The sequence below is a fragment of the Phragmites australis genome, chromosome 15 (assembly GCF_958298935.1).
Source record: "Phragmites australis chromosome 15, lpPhrAust1.1, whole genome shotgun sequence".
NCBI classification, from domain to species: Eukaryota; Viridiplantae; Streptophyta; class Magnoliopsida; order Poales; family Poaceae; genus Phragmites; species Phragmites australis.
In genome coordinates, this window is record NC_084935.1 from 27,472,498 (window position 1) to 27,487,982 (window position 15,485).

Sequence of the window (15,485 nt, forward strand, 5' to 3'; positions counted from 1 at the left end):
CTAGAGCTCGACCAATCAGGATCATACTTTAACCGTTTCCAAACAAATAAAGAGGTAGTGTCTAATTTACCCCATTGGCAACAGAGGAAGATTGTGAGGCTTATGGGTGACAAAAAAAAGAAAGAAAGAAAAGAAAACACAGAAAATATGAAGATGAGAGCAAATTAAGTTCAGATATTCTCCCCCGCCCTAAGATATAAGAAGATAATATTTAATCGATATGTTCTAGCAATGGACGTCATTTTGACCTTCTGCTGAAACACAACGATTTTAGAGTGTTCGGGCCTTCAGGCAAAGGCACAAAATGACAATGTAAGGTAGTCAAATCTTCCCAAGAAAAACACGAGTTGAATACGTAGCGTGTATTAATTAAACCAAAATTGTGAATTATTCCCAACAACAACGTTCCCATATAGCATTAAAGTAAAATAACAATAGTATTTGACCATTGAAGTGTCATTTTTCATAGGCTTACGATTGCAGCGGTGCTTCACAGAGTTGGGGCAATTGGAGTGTTATTATCCAACTATCCCATATAGCATGAATAAAAATGCCAAAGGGCAGGCAGAATCTCTGTTGTGTTTGTGTGGAACATAGGTACATCGATAAATCATGAATCAGGCACAAAACTACACACATATTACACAAGCAGAAAAGCAATGTAGATCCCACGCTCTGCCGGTTTGGAGCCTCGCTAAGCACCCTTCTTCCATGGTTGGATGACCGCAACGACGATGATCACAACAATCACCAGCAGTAGGATGATGGCGTAGCACATCCACTTCCTCGAGTTCTTCTGCAGCTTCTTTGCATTCTGGAGGGCGCTCACACCTTGCTGTATATGATTGGTAGCATTTGAAACCTTGAAACAGCAAAAGAAGCGAGTTCAGTTAGTTTACTTCAGAAAAGTTGGTGCTTATTCTATTTTCAGTGAACTTGGTTCTGAAGTTGGCAGTTCTTACGTGTGTCTCGATGTGGTTGATCATGTCTCCTTGTGCCTCAACCAGAACTGCCATATCCAGGAATATCTACAAGGCAAAAACAAGGAAATGGAGTAAATTAAACATATTGTCTCTTGATGTTCACAAGACTATGGTGTATGGAAGGAAACCATGGCCTACGTAAGTGGAAACTAGAATTGAACACATGGGTTACTGCGGATATATATATCTCTTAAACATGCATGTGTGTGAGGACTTTGAATCTGACACAAAAATGCCTAGTTATTCAAATTAATCCCATGTCCTTCTCCAATATTATTTCCCACTCCATCATAATCACATCGCCTAAGGACACAACAATTATCAATCTAGCTTTATTTGTCTAGAATGTTCTGCTAGAATCTAGGCACTATATTAAGGGAAACTCCTGTTCATCATATGTCCATCTAATGGTAGGTGATAAAAATGGTAATGCCACACTATCTACAGATGTGTTTTGCACTCAGCTTTAGATAAGAATACTAGATACTCCTGTCATTGGATGAACATCTAACGGTAGATGATAGATGTGATAACGTGGCACTTTTCTTAGATGGGTTTTGCACTAAGCTTTATATAAGATACTAGATTAGATATAAGGGCTTATGCAAAAATGAAAGGTCACCTGCTGCAACTCCAGAAGCTTCCTCTCTAGATCCCTTACAGCATCATGTCTCTCTTGTATTTCAGCAACAGTGTCCAATATCTGGAAAAAAACAAGAGATCATAATAATTAGATTTTGATGATGTAAACAAACAGGACTAGACTTGACGCCCTAAACAAGAAATCCCATAACAAGTACTAGTAATGAATAAAACACACACCTGGCCTCTTCCCTGCTGTTGGATCGCATCTTTGAAAATCTGCTCACTTTTTCCAGTTTCTATTAAATCATCAATTGTCTGCAGGGTCCAAAATAACAACATGACACAAAATATAAAGTTAACCATATATCAAATTCATTGAAAATTGACAACATGAGGATAAGTATAAATTTAAACACAGGAAAATCACGTGCTGCCAGTATTTACCTCTTCATCAGGACGATTACCAGTAACTGTAAAAACCCTTCTCTCAACAACCTCCCGATACTCCTGCCGGATCGCTTCTCTCAAAACCTGCCCAGATGTTGACAGGGTATCACTTTCTAATACGATAACAAATTAAATTCGTTCCACAACTTCTTTGATCATTAGACTATACGCAGGTGTTCATAATGATTAAATCGCCTGGAAGCTCTTCTAGAGTCATACCATAAGCAAGCAAATGCATGTAGACAGCAGAACCATCAGCTGAACATAATTCGTTAATGTTTTAGATGTTTTACTTAATAAAACATACAACTATAAATCCACTTTCCCTGCTTATGACGAGTTAGATATTCATACTTATGCTTCGATGGTTGTTAGGCATGGAAAGGAGAATGCTTTCTCTCTGCTGCTCTGAAGCATATTTAATAGTTCCGCGGAGCAGGCTGATATCTGGAAGTAATTAATTGTATATTTGTATTTTAAGATGACTGTGCTGTTACGTATATATATATCTGATTTTGGAGCCTCTTATGAAGCACCCACACCTCTTCTCTGTGATAACACTGGTGCCATACATATTGCTAATAATACTGTGAAGCATGAACTCATAAAGCATATTGGTGTTGATGCTTCCTTTACTTAATCTCATTGTCATCAGAAAACAATTGCTCTTCAGTATGTGCCATCAGAGTTGCAAGTTGCAGACTTCTTCACTAAAGAACAAACTCAAGCACATCATCGGCTCTATTTGCTCAAACTCAATGTTTCTGAGCCTCCTATACCACCTTGACTTTGAGGGGCGAGGGGGGAGTGTTACATGTATATCTGACCCATATCCACAAGGTGGCCATGAGGACTCTATATATTGTCATCACGACTAATGGATGGATTATCTTCTCTCTCCCACAATTCCAGTCAAGGTAACATGTGCATTACAGGGAACATGCAATCACAGAACAGCAGAAATCATATGTATCGCAAGTCAGACATTTCCGTCAAAGTAACACAGTACCTGAAAATCGTCCATCCGTTCCTTCAATTTCTTTTTCACTGCTCTGTAGAAATTGTCAAGCACAGTGAATAAACAACAATCTCATGCAAGCTACAGAACTAAAGACACCGATATACACTATAAATTTACCCAGTAGTCTGCTCTCTTGATCGATCTACTGCAGACCCCTTTCCACATCCAGGTTTCTGCCTATTCGATAAGTTCTGTTCCACAAGACAGCAAACAATAAGAAATCAGTTGGTGACAACATCGCATAAGTTGGCACAGCCAGAAGTTCAGTAAATGCTACAAACTCATGTAGAGGCATGTGAGCAAGCATGTTCATAAGTTTTGTTGTAATTTGGACACAATAGTCTGAGCTTTCAGAAAAGAAAAGAAAAAATGTTTGTTTCAAGTGGATTTGGGTAGCAGTGCTTAATAGAAAGGTCCATCCTAATGCCATATATCAAAAAACAAGAAGGCCCTCTTTTCCTATTACAGCTACCAGCACTATATAATTGATAAAGTTACAAATTATTTACATAATTTCCACTATAAGCATACCCTTCTTTTAATTCATACAGGTACTGCTAATATAAATGCTATTAACTAGCAGGGTCAAGCGAGAACATACATCTTTTTCCAGTTCATCAACTTTTGTCTTTGCCAGACGAGCAATTTTCCCCACTTCATCAATATCTTTCTCCATCCGCTGCTTAATTGCTACAAAAAAGAATTGTTGCATATGGACATAAGTATAGTGGCATTTCAAAAGGGTTTTCAGATAAGATTAAATCTGCTAAAAAAATACTCACCTTTCATGGCACTTGCTTTTGTAACTGCTTTTGATTCCTCATTAGCAGTCTACATGCAGATGTACATGTACTAAGTGAAATGCATGGCTTCAAATAAAGTAATCATGAAATGTGATGTTCAGACACAACCCATTGCGCTATTAAAATCACATCACCAGCATAAGATAAGGACCAGAAACAACAAGAAATGAATGGGGGATGAATGAACCTGAAGCTTATTCAAGAGGTTTGCGAGCTTAGCAGTTAGGCCCTCGATCGCATCGACCTGTTATATCGCAGATCATCGTGTTATAATCAGAAGGGCAAAAGTTGGACTAACAGCGTAAATGTGGCCAGATAAATAGATGCACATGGAAGGAAACTCCGTGAGACCCTTCACAGATAGACCCCCGAGAGACCCTGATCCACCCCGTTCCTTCTCAATCCAACGGCCTAGCTGAACACATGTAGGAGTGGAGGACACGTGTCATGTGGAGGCAGGGGTCTATCTGTGAGAGCCGGCCTCCTAGAATTTCCTTCCGATGCACACAGTAAAGTATTTATGTAGACAGCACCTTTTTCAAGAAATCTTTTAAGTTGTCTGAAGCATCAGCCTGATGCATTCCCATTTCAATATCCCCATCCCTCGAAGAATCCCGACGAGGGAGCTCAAATGAATCCTGTAAAATAGGAATGTTCATAATATGTTACACATGTACTGCAGTGACTGGACAAAAGACGGTTAGATTGTAAATCCAATATGAGAAGCCAAATGTTCTACTTGCAGCAGCTTAAAATAACAGGACTGCGGCCCAATAAAGCATAGGCACAATAAATATCAACATTCTATTCCTAACAGAGCAGAACTCTATTCCCAACAGAGCAGATAAAATTCCAATGAGTATTTCACTTCCTTCCCATTGCGAATTGTACGTGAATCAATACTGCAATGCACCATGCGGTAAAAAAAAAATGTTGTAGACCATCTAATGCTTAAAGAACGAGCTTTCCAGCATAACAACTCCAATAAATACAAAGCCCCATGAATTAGCACTTCAACAGAAACACTTTTACCACTAGTGTTTTTTTCAGAGTCCAAGGGACAGAGCCCCAGTCCATCATTGCATTGCAAAACAGGACCAACAAACGTTTACAGCTCCAAGTTTAGGACCTTTCACTCAGGTCTACAAAAGATCGAAATACAACCGCAGCTCAGAGCGCCTCATCATATGCTCCGTCAGAACACGGCTGTTAACTAGTGTTAACTCGATCATTGTGACTGTTTAATTAATCCAATAACACAATAACCAACCAATGCAATTGCGCATTGAGATGGCTCTAGCAGCACAGTTCACTCCATAGCTAGAGAAAAGCTCAGAGGAAAACAGAACCTTCATCCTTGATACATCCCACTATTCAACTGCATCCGTACCAAACCACGTAGATCTAACGCGACCAACCTAAAAGCGGCAACCCTACCGCACGCAGCCGAGAAACCCGGCCGGTTCCTTCCACCGCCCGCTTCGCATTCCGACTCCCCGCCACGCTGAAGCAATCCCTTCCCCAGCCGAGAATCTCCACCGCTGCTACCTCCGATTACGCGAACCTAATTTGGCTCCGCGGAGGTTCCTCCCTGGACTGGGAAGAACGCGCTGAAGAGGGCGGTGCCGACTTGCCCGCCCCAGATCTCGAGCTCGCGCGCCGGATCCCGGCGAGCGGTTGAGGAAGTGAGAGGAGTCGTCCCGGAGCAGAGGGGGGCGAGAGGGGGTGCCTACCGAGAGTAGGTTGTTCATGGCGGCGAGGCGGCCGGCGCTGCGACGAGGGAGGAACAGGCAGGCGGCGAGGAGAGAGGGGGGGGGGGGGGGGGGAGGAGGAGGAGGTGTGGCCGTTGCGCCGAGGAGACGCTTAAAGGTTAAAGCGGATGAGAGGGAAGGGAAGGCCAGTGAAATGCAACTTGATTATTTATTTTTTTATATGAGTAAACTCATCTCTCCGTTAATTCTTTTAACTATTGTATGATTTTTTTATTTACTTTTTCAGTATAAATTTTAACATAAAAGAACAGTCATGATGAATATATATGTTCGTATACTTTTGTCTATTCATCTTTACGTGTTGATGCTATCATGCTTCATGTAACGTGTATATCACCACATATGCAAGTATTTTTTTTAACACTTTCTCGCTGTTTTTCACCGGAGCTTGCAAGCCGACTGTGAAAGCTCGTACATTGTTTGTCTCCGTTTTTCTATCGATGGTAGGACGGGTGAAGTGTGTTGGCTCTCATCAGGGACGATTGCAGTTGAAGGGACCGTGAATTAGACTCGGCACTCTAATTATCAGCTTTTCAAATTTAAGATCGACTTTGTTCGCTGCATTGTTTTCTTTATTCGTACCCGTGTACGTAATAGAAGGATCCTCATGCAATTTCAAATGCGTTACCAGCCCTTTTCCAAAATTTCGGCACAACTCCATTTTTTCCTCCTCATGAAAAAGGCTTGCATTGGTGGCAAGAAAAGTCCATGTTCAGTCCAACAATGGTGTGTTTGGTTCTCAGATGAGATTTTGTAGAGCTGCATCGTATAATTTGGTTGAGTAGAGTATGTTGAAAAGAAGAGTGCTTGATTGATTATATCTGTCTGGACACGTTGAGCTAAGTTCTTGATTGATTATATCTGTCTGGACACGTTGAGTTAAGTTTCTATTTGGTTGATCGAATCTAAGGTTATATGAGTAAATACAAGAGTTGAGATTGTGATTAGTTACTCGTATAAAGATAATTTTGTGATACTAACAATTGGCTCTCATGCATGAGTAAATGTAAAAGTCTGCATTCGAGCTTTACTCTCAAGTCAGACTAAAAACGTGTATTTGCATCTATCGTGTAAAACTAAAACAGTAAATATGAATAATAAAATATATTTATCTTTAAAATTATATGTATTCACTGGATTAGACTGGAGTAAAATCTAGCCGCCAAACACCCATAATGGTTCCTTGACTGCTCCCTCGGCCAGGAAAGCGAGTTCACTGCCTCGTGTAGCCGTAGCAAAATTCTGATTTTTTTTTTCATCCTTCGGTTTTGTGAACTGTGACAGGACTGGCTGGTGGCTGATGCTCTTTTTTGGAGTACTCCTCCGCGCTGGAACACCGCGTCGGGTCGGCTGCCACTGCCAGACACAAACAGACGGCGGCGACATCGGGCCCACGCGCACCAGACTCCAGTTGTGGCGCTACGGGCGGTGGCGGTTGGTGCGCGGGGCCCGCAGGGGGGGGGGGGGGGAGCGATCCGAGCTGGAGGACAGCGGTGCGTTAGCCACGAAAGGACGTTTGCTTAGCGCTTAATTTAAGCGTTACAAATTTCCAATCATAGTGCTGCCCCATGTTCCTGGACTAGTCCCTCGGTGCAAAATAAATATCGTTTTAAATTAGATGTAGTTAATTATTTTGAATTTTAGCTATAAATTATTTTTTATATATTAGGTTTAGGTATTTTAAAAGGTATGTATAGATTTATCTAAAAAGTATTTTTATAATAATATATTTTTTATGTTTTATCAACATATTATAATAAAAAGTAGTATTTAAAGTTATATTTTTAGACATATCGATATCCAAAACAACACTTATTTTGGACTAGACGTAGTAGTATATTACTCCTTTCGATCATAAATATATGTCATTTTAGATAAGACATAGTTTTCAATGTATAGCTTTGACAACTATTTTCTATTAAAATATATTTATAAATATATTAAATTGTGATATTATTAAAAATATTTTTCAAGATAAATCTACATGTAAGATGGTAAGGTTTTTAAACCAAATATTTATGTAGCTATTATTAGTTAAGGTTTTAAAAGTTTGATCGATCTTTTTTAAAAAGATATATATTTATAACTAGATAAAGTATTGTATAAAGATTTTTTTTAACATAACATTGGTACTGGCAGATAAATAAGAGACAGGTTGGCACTGGACGCTCTCGACTGCGTCTGAGCATCGATCTTCTATCATGGAGAACGTTCTTAGTTGTGACAACGTTCTTAATACGTGCTTGCATGTTTGAGTGCGAAGCACCCCTTTTATGTGGTGACAATTTTGTGGGGTGAAATTTGTCCAGATGTCCTAGTTTTTCTTAGGAATAATTCTTTATATACTACTAGCTAAAACTTAAATTCTTGATATGTCCTTAGAATTCACATGTCATTGACTGAGTGGTCTCATGTGTCATAGACACGTGATGACATATAAAGGATTTGTGAGTTTTAGCGATGATAAATAAAAAATTATCACTTTTTCTTATCTCTAAGCTTCTTCATGAACAATTGGGTTCTAAAAAGAATGTCTATATGGAGATCTAACTGAACCAATGGCCTTAATGCTTCCTTCTTCTTCTCATTTTTTCCTCTTTCTTCTGACCCACTTGCTCCCGCCCCTGTCCATACACGCCACAACGGGGTTGGATCTCGTTGCCGTGTCGGCCATTGCCGACGAGACCCTACCGTTGTCGCCCCCGTAGTCATTATCGCCCCCGCCCTATACCCTACCCACCGGTCGTCCTCCTCCACCTTGGGCGGCAATGCCCCACCACCTCGGCACCCCACCCACAAACCCCCACTATAACCAAGACGGCCTATAGCCATGGCCTTCTCTATAAGCTCATGGTTAGAGGGAGACTTGACGGAGCCCGAATCCACAAACACTAACTCTAGAAGCTTGCTAGAGAAGTTTCCTCTCGCTGGAGACGGAGAAGATGGCTGGAGCTCATCGGAGATGAAGAAAGTAGGGGTGGAGAAGGGGAAGAAGAAATTTGAGTGAGTAAGGGGGCTAAAACCCTTAATTGAAATATAAGATTTCCTTAAAAGCGTGAGTAAACAAATTTGATTCTACAATGCTAAAAACTTGAATGCTCGGCGAAGTTACCTGACTTAGAGCTTGTCCAATATTAGACCAAACCCTATTTGGGAGTGACCGAAAGCAAAATTTATCTTTCACATAATGAGAAATTCCAATATTAGACCAAACCCCATTTGGGACTCTGGTATTTCATATCGGTCATTACAAATTCTGAAGAAATCCTACAAAAATCTCAAGTTCCACTTGGCGCCTAAAGTTTAGAAGCCCGAAATTCCTCGAAGCCATCGTCTCCTAGATCATGGCTAGATCATCGTCGAGGCACTGGATTGGTGTGACTGAGCATTTTTCAGTGTTCGTCCGCAAACCAGATTCTGCACTAAAGACACTCAGATACCCTTGATCACATCGAGGACTTCGATAGCCAGCCTAAGGAATAACACCACGTCATCCGGGTATAGAGAGACTCGGTGCGGGATGAGACGCAAGGACATAGGCTGCAACAGGCCCTCATCGATGGCTATGTTGATTAGGTTGTTGAGGACATCCATGACAATGATAAATAACATCGACGAAAGCGGGTCTCCCTACCGCAAACCCTGGCGATGCCAAATTTCTTCTCCAGGCTCACCATTGAGAAGTGGACCTAGTGGAGGAAGTGGAAAGTAGTACACTGATCAGGTTGCACCAATTCCGCCTGAAACCAAGGCACCAGAGGACCTCTAATAGAAACGGCCATGAGACGGAGTCAAATACTTTTGAAATGTTGAGTTTCAAAAGCATCCTTGGGTCGTTCTGTTGGTGCAAGGCAACGGTTGTTCGTTGAACTAGGAGGAAATTTCCCTAAATACATCGTCCGTGCACAAAGGCACTCTGGTTTGGCAACACCATCAATGGCAGTCACTATACTAGCTGATTGGCTGTCGACTTTGCAACCAGCTTGGTAAAGCTACGTATTAGGCTTATTCGCCAGGACTCTTTCACTTGGAAAGCAAAGTTAAGGAGGCGCAGGTGTTGGACCTTGCCACCCTGCACCGCCACCAAAGCCGCCATTAGACCATCTTTGATGATTGGCCAACAAGATTTATAGAACCGGCCGGTGAAGCAATCAGCCCCGACACTTTGTTCGGTGGCAGCAGCTTGATGGTCGGCCACACCTCATCCTTGATGAACAGTGCTTCGAACAGCTCCAGGTCATGCTGAACTCCGTGGAAGGCAGCCAGATCAAGAGTGATTTACCCACAAAATTCTTCCTTTTCTGGTGTTGAACATGCGAGTGAAAGAATTTCATGTTCACGTCGCCTTCCTTGAGCCAACACAGCCTGGAGCGCAACCTGGCAATCGTACGCTCAAGAGAGGCTAGACCCAAGTAGGCAAGAACGTGAAAAATTCCACTAGGACATGCGGACACATAGTTTATCAAGACGGTTCATTTGCGTAGATTTATGTTAGAGGGGTAGGTGAGAAAAAATTATGTGATATGTAAGAGAATCAACTGATAGATAAGTATCAGATCGAAGGGATGAACAATGGTGATAGATCATTTGTGCGCAAGGGCATAAGGAGTTGCATTTCCTGCCCAACCAATGCTTCTTGAGGCTTCGGCGTAACCACAACTCATCTGCCGATAACTGCCGAGAGTCCTACTCAATTTCCAAACGGTGAATGATTTCCTTCACTAGCTGGAGTTGCAATTTGATGTTACCCAACTTTCTCTCTCCCCAGCTCTGTAAAGTTCATGGCCAATGTCTTGAGCTTCACCGGAAACCACTCCAGTGGGCATGACTGATCCACCGGCGCAGACCAGGATTGCTAGACAGTGTCATGGATGCCATCAAGGGTTGTGCTCCAGTAGCTCTCAAAGTGGAACCTTCGTTTGCCATGGGGGTTGTCTGTCCTTGAGGCCGAACAGCAGCGAGCAATGATAAGAGACCATCATTGCCGAGCTCTGTAACAGACAGCGAGGGATTTCAATTTTGTCTTATAATTTTTTTCACTGGTGAAAAGATCCAAATTCACAAAATTTCACCGAAATTTTGATCATTTTTTTCCTATACTTTGTGGGTCTTACATGTCAATGAAAGAAAAATCCGAAATTAAATATTTTGTTTCCCTCCAAAATTTCCAAAATTCGAGAAATTTAGTTGAATTTTCGGCAAAATTTTAACCCCTGCAGACAGTCAGGATAGATCCGCTCCCAATCGTGTGAGCAGAAGACTCTGTCACGCCCGTTGGACCATGTATAGCGACGTCCGATCAGAGGCAGCTCCTTGAGGTCCATGCCATCCTGAAACTTGCGGAAGCGTCCCATGGCACGATTGAGATTTGAATGCACCGGCCCTCTCGCAGTTGCGAGCCGCCTGCTGCGGCGCGGCGTGAAATCGGGCGGCGACATTATTTATACGTTTCGGCGACACCGAAAGCGACATCAGCGCGGTGCAGAGCCCGATGTCAATGCGGTCACAGGGCGGTGTAAGTGCCCCTGGTCCAACGCCGTCCAGGGAGGCGGCGCCGCCGTGGCCGACACGGCCGAGGATCGGCGGTGTGGACATGGGTGAAGGCGTGCAGCTACCTCGACGTGTCGCGTCGTGTTGGCCGGGTCAGAGACATCAGCAGCCAAAGGAGGAGACGAAGGCCGGCGCGCCACGGCGAGTCCGGGAGGCTGCGGGCAGTTGTACGTCTTGTGTCCTAGCACCCGGCACCGCCGACAGCGAGTGGGCTGGCGGCACCGCACCTTCTTATGTCTTGGGGCCAAGCAATTGAAGCACTTACCCAACAACTCAGCAGGGTTCACGTAACCGACCGGAACTGACCTCCGACGGTAACCGCGATTACCGATTAAAAATTCAAAAAAATTTAGAGAAAATTCATTCGGCAAATTTTGAATTTTTGCGAAAAAAATCGTGTTTTTACCCTCTTGGTAACCGCTCGGTTTTGATCGGTTATCGAGTGATTTAGCTCGGTTACCGAGCGATTTTCTCGCATTTTTGATTTGGTCGGTTACCGAGCGGTTTGGGTCGGTAACCGCTCGATTTTCTCGATTTATCGAATTTCAGCGCAGTTCAACAAAAAACCTAAAAAAGGGTTCAATATTGTAAAATCAATAACTAATTCATCTGAGCTTCAAATCAAGTGAAACAAATTTTGTTGGCTTCCTTGTAACATGATCTACATGATAAAAGTATTTATACTCATAAAAAAGTTCAAAATTTTCTGTGAGAAATTTTATTTGTTAAACCAAGTTAAATGCATAGTTTACTCTTTGCTAATCAAAAATCATGAAACTAATTTTGTTAGTCTTCTTACATGATCCTATATCTTTTAAAAATATATGAACTCATGAATTAGTTATTGTAACATGCATGATTGTATAAATATGTTGCGACTAGATTAATTCATAACTGACCCATCACACCTCAAAAATTAGTGAAACCACTTTCATTAGCTTATTTATATTATGATTTACGTAGAAAAAATAATAGTAGATATGAAAAAGTTAATTACAGTGCTGTTTCTTAACATATTCACTTTATGCTTGTGAACTTTGTAAAAATCATAGAGAATTTAATAAAACTCTAAATAAAGTGAAATCAATTTTAAAGATTCTCTTAAAATACGTTTTATACAAGAAAAATATGTGTTTGCATGTTACACTTTTTCTTAACGTGAGTTAATAATTGAGCCGCACAGTTCAATTTTTTTCATTTTTTCAAACTTTCTCCCTATAGAATATGATGCAAACGATATTATTTTTGAAAACTTTTTTCACAGAAGGTCTTAGAATTGTGTCTAGTTTTTTTAAGATATTTTTTGAATTTTTTTTTGAAGTTTTTTATTTTTTCAATTTTTTTGAATTCAAATTTCGGTTACCGTTCGGTTTTTGAAACCGGACCGGACCGGGAAGGTCGGTAACCGCGATTTTTTGGCGGTTACCGACGGTTTTCTGAACCCTGCAACTCAGCCAAGACATTGTGACGTTGCCGAGGTGGACCTCTTGCCATTCCTCTGCGTCTGGACCGCACTCTGAAAATGGAGCATGGTATATCTGAGACCGCGGAGCAAGAATTTTTATTTTTTATATATGTTATTTTTTCAATATTTACAAAATTACACGACCGTTTCAACAAATTAAAAAATAAATTACCGTCGCCTGTTCATCGGACGAGATTAAGGTCTCGCCTGATGAAAGAGGAGACCTTGTGAGCCCCGCTAATTAGAAAATTAAAGAATATAAAAATAGGATCAGACCACGTCTCACCTATTTAACGAGCAGATCTTACTCTCGCCCACTGAACACTCCCTCTCGTGTTGTGTTGGTCTATATTTGTTTTTTTATTTAACTTGTGATTTTATCTGAGAGTACATGAGTGGTCCAAAAAAATTAAACATTTTTATAAGTAAACTAGAGCTCACTAGCACCCCATTTTAACTGGTTTGATCCCAAAAGCCTGAGCCGCTATTTAATTAAAATTCTCAAAAAAACCTAATTTTATAACTTCTAGGCAAATTTTAATGCCTCAAATAAATACCCAAAAATCAGGAAAAAATCACTAATATTCTTCTTATGTGATGTAATAATTTATAAAAATATTTCCAACTATAGATTATTTGGTGAAAAAGTGAGTTCATTTGTAATGCTCCTTTTATATGCATTTTTATTATTTTATGTGATATTCTCTTTTTAATTCAATTTGAATTCAAACATGTATAAATTCATCCAAATGCTGCACAATCAAGGGGTAAGTTCGCTAAAAGATTATTAAAAAAATTGCACCAAATAACCTAGGGTAAGTTTACTAAAAGATCATAGGTACAATGTGGTATCTGATAGACAGTTGAGGTATATACCTAATATACATATATTTATAAAGTATAGTCACAAAAGATAACTGCTATGGTTTTATAAATCACAAGTTTGTAATGTAGGATAGAGGTAACTTATGGCTTCATAAATCATAGCCAAAGTTAGATACGGCTTCATAAATCATAGTCAAATATTGTTATAATAATTTATGTTTCGTATAATAATGGCTCGTACAAGCTTTAAATTATTGGTTAAACTTTGGCTATGATTTGAACATAGTTTTTATAGGTAGTGAGATTGCTTTGCTAAGCTTACCTATTATTCATGTAATTATATTTTATCATGTGCTATATATCTGTCTCAATTGTTTTAGTCCAACTATAAGTTAGACATTGAATCCAAATCTTTTAAGTTGTTTTATTGTTATTTTGTATAGCTTTTTCCTTTCAATTATTTATGTAAATTATATGTATAAGTTATCCCTATCATACATTCCAACCTTATGATTTATGAAGCCATATTAGTTATCTTTCATGTTCTAAATGTATGTATATTATGTATATACCTCAATTATCTATCAGTTTATACCACATTGCACCGATGATCTTTTAGTGAAATTGCCCTAGGTTATTTGGTGCAATTTTTTATGATAATCTTTTAGTGATCTTACCCCTTGATTGTGCTGTATTTGGATGAATTTGTGCATATTTGAATTCAAGTTGAATTAAAAAGAGAATACCGCATGAAATGATAAAAATGCATATAAATGGAGCATTATAGTCGGTGTATAGAGTAGGGAGTCCCCTGTTCGGTGGGCCCACACCGGTCAATTACAGTTGGCAGAAGATTATTTTTGAACCAGGGTCCCACCGCGTGACCTGTCTGCGCCTTCACGACTAGGATCCTTACCACATAAGGAAATCTCACGACCAGCCTTGCTTATCGCGAGGCAGGTACTTACCAATCCAGTCTATTCTCATTAGATACTTTCCACTCAAATGTCTTTCCTTCCCTAGGCACTCCTCCTCGGCGGACAAGGTCGTGGCCAGTACAGAGTGCCATGCCCTGTCCCATAGCATTTATTGGGCTCGCAGGCATGACACGCTGCTTCTCAGGCGCGCATGCGAGACCGGTGATGGGACAGGGTAGGCCGGCTGATCGGGGTGAGGTGAGCATGGAGGTGTCCGATGGATGAGACGAGCTCAACAATATCATCAGAGCAAAGAGGGTGTGTGCATCACCTGTTGTAATAGCATAAGGGTGGAATGTTTAGTTAGGATGGGTCTTCTCTCTTTGAGTCTATTTGTAAGTTCTCCTACTCTCTAGACTGGTATATAAGGAGAGGAGGAAGGGAAGGAAAGGGAGGACTGATGGGTAACTAAATCAAAAAATACTCATAACCAAATATACAGGACATAGAGCTGTTATCATTTGAGAGGTCTGAACCTAGATAACCCTTGTGTTCTTGAATTCATCACATAAGCATACGCACACCGCAAGCGTTGTTTACGCCCCCTTCGACTGGTACACCTCGAAATCATTGTCAAGGATTAACCCTCGACAATTACAAAGGAACTCATTTTTTTACCGAATAACCTATGGTTGAAAATATCTTTATAAATTATTACATCACATGAGAAGAATATTAGTGATTTTTTCCTGATTTTTAGAAATTTATTTGAGACATTAAAAATTACTAGAAGTTATAAAAGTATTTTTTTAGAATTTTAATTAAATATTGGCTTAGATTTTTTATCAAATCAATTAAAATGGGTTTCTAGTGAGTTATAATTTACTCATAAAAAAGTTTAAAATTTTTAGACCACTCATATACTCTAGATAAAATCGTTAGTTAAATGGAAAAAAAATAGATACGTACCAACAAACAGGAGAGGGAGTAGGCGCAAAAATAAAAGATTCTGCCTATTCTACTTGGAAAAGCTAATTCGTGCCGATTTTATTAGGCAAGCTAACTTGTTCCCATTTTTTCCGCCGCAAAACTGCAAATGCTGCTTAGGCATCCTTAG

General features: G+C 40.3%; 1 protein-coding gene across 1 annotated transcript; it reads right to left on the reverse strand.

The window, feature by feature from the left end:
- Positions 1–418: 418 nt before the first annotated feature.
- Positions 419–5,707, reverse strand: LOC133893160 (syntaxin-132-like). The gene is made up of 12 exons (XM_062334131.1): positions 5,573–5,707; positions 4,373–4,477; positions 4,027–4,083; positions 3,819–3,867; positions 3,638–3,726; positions 3,154–3,227; positions 3,025–3,067; positions 2,013–2,099; positions 1,806–1,883; positions 1,606–1,686; positions 963–1,028; positions 419–862 (listed from the first exon to the last, which is right to left on the reverse strand). Exons 1-12 carry the CDS (start codon positions 5,588–5,590, stop codon positions 695–697), a joined length of 915 nt encoding a protein of 304 aa, XP_062190115.1. The 5' UTR covers positions 5,591–5,707; the 3' UTR covers positions 419–694.
- Between the last annotated feature and the right edge of the window lie 9,778 nt (positions 5,708–15,485).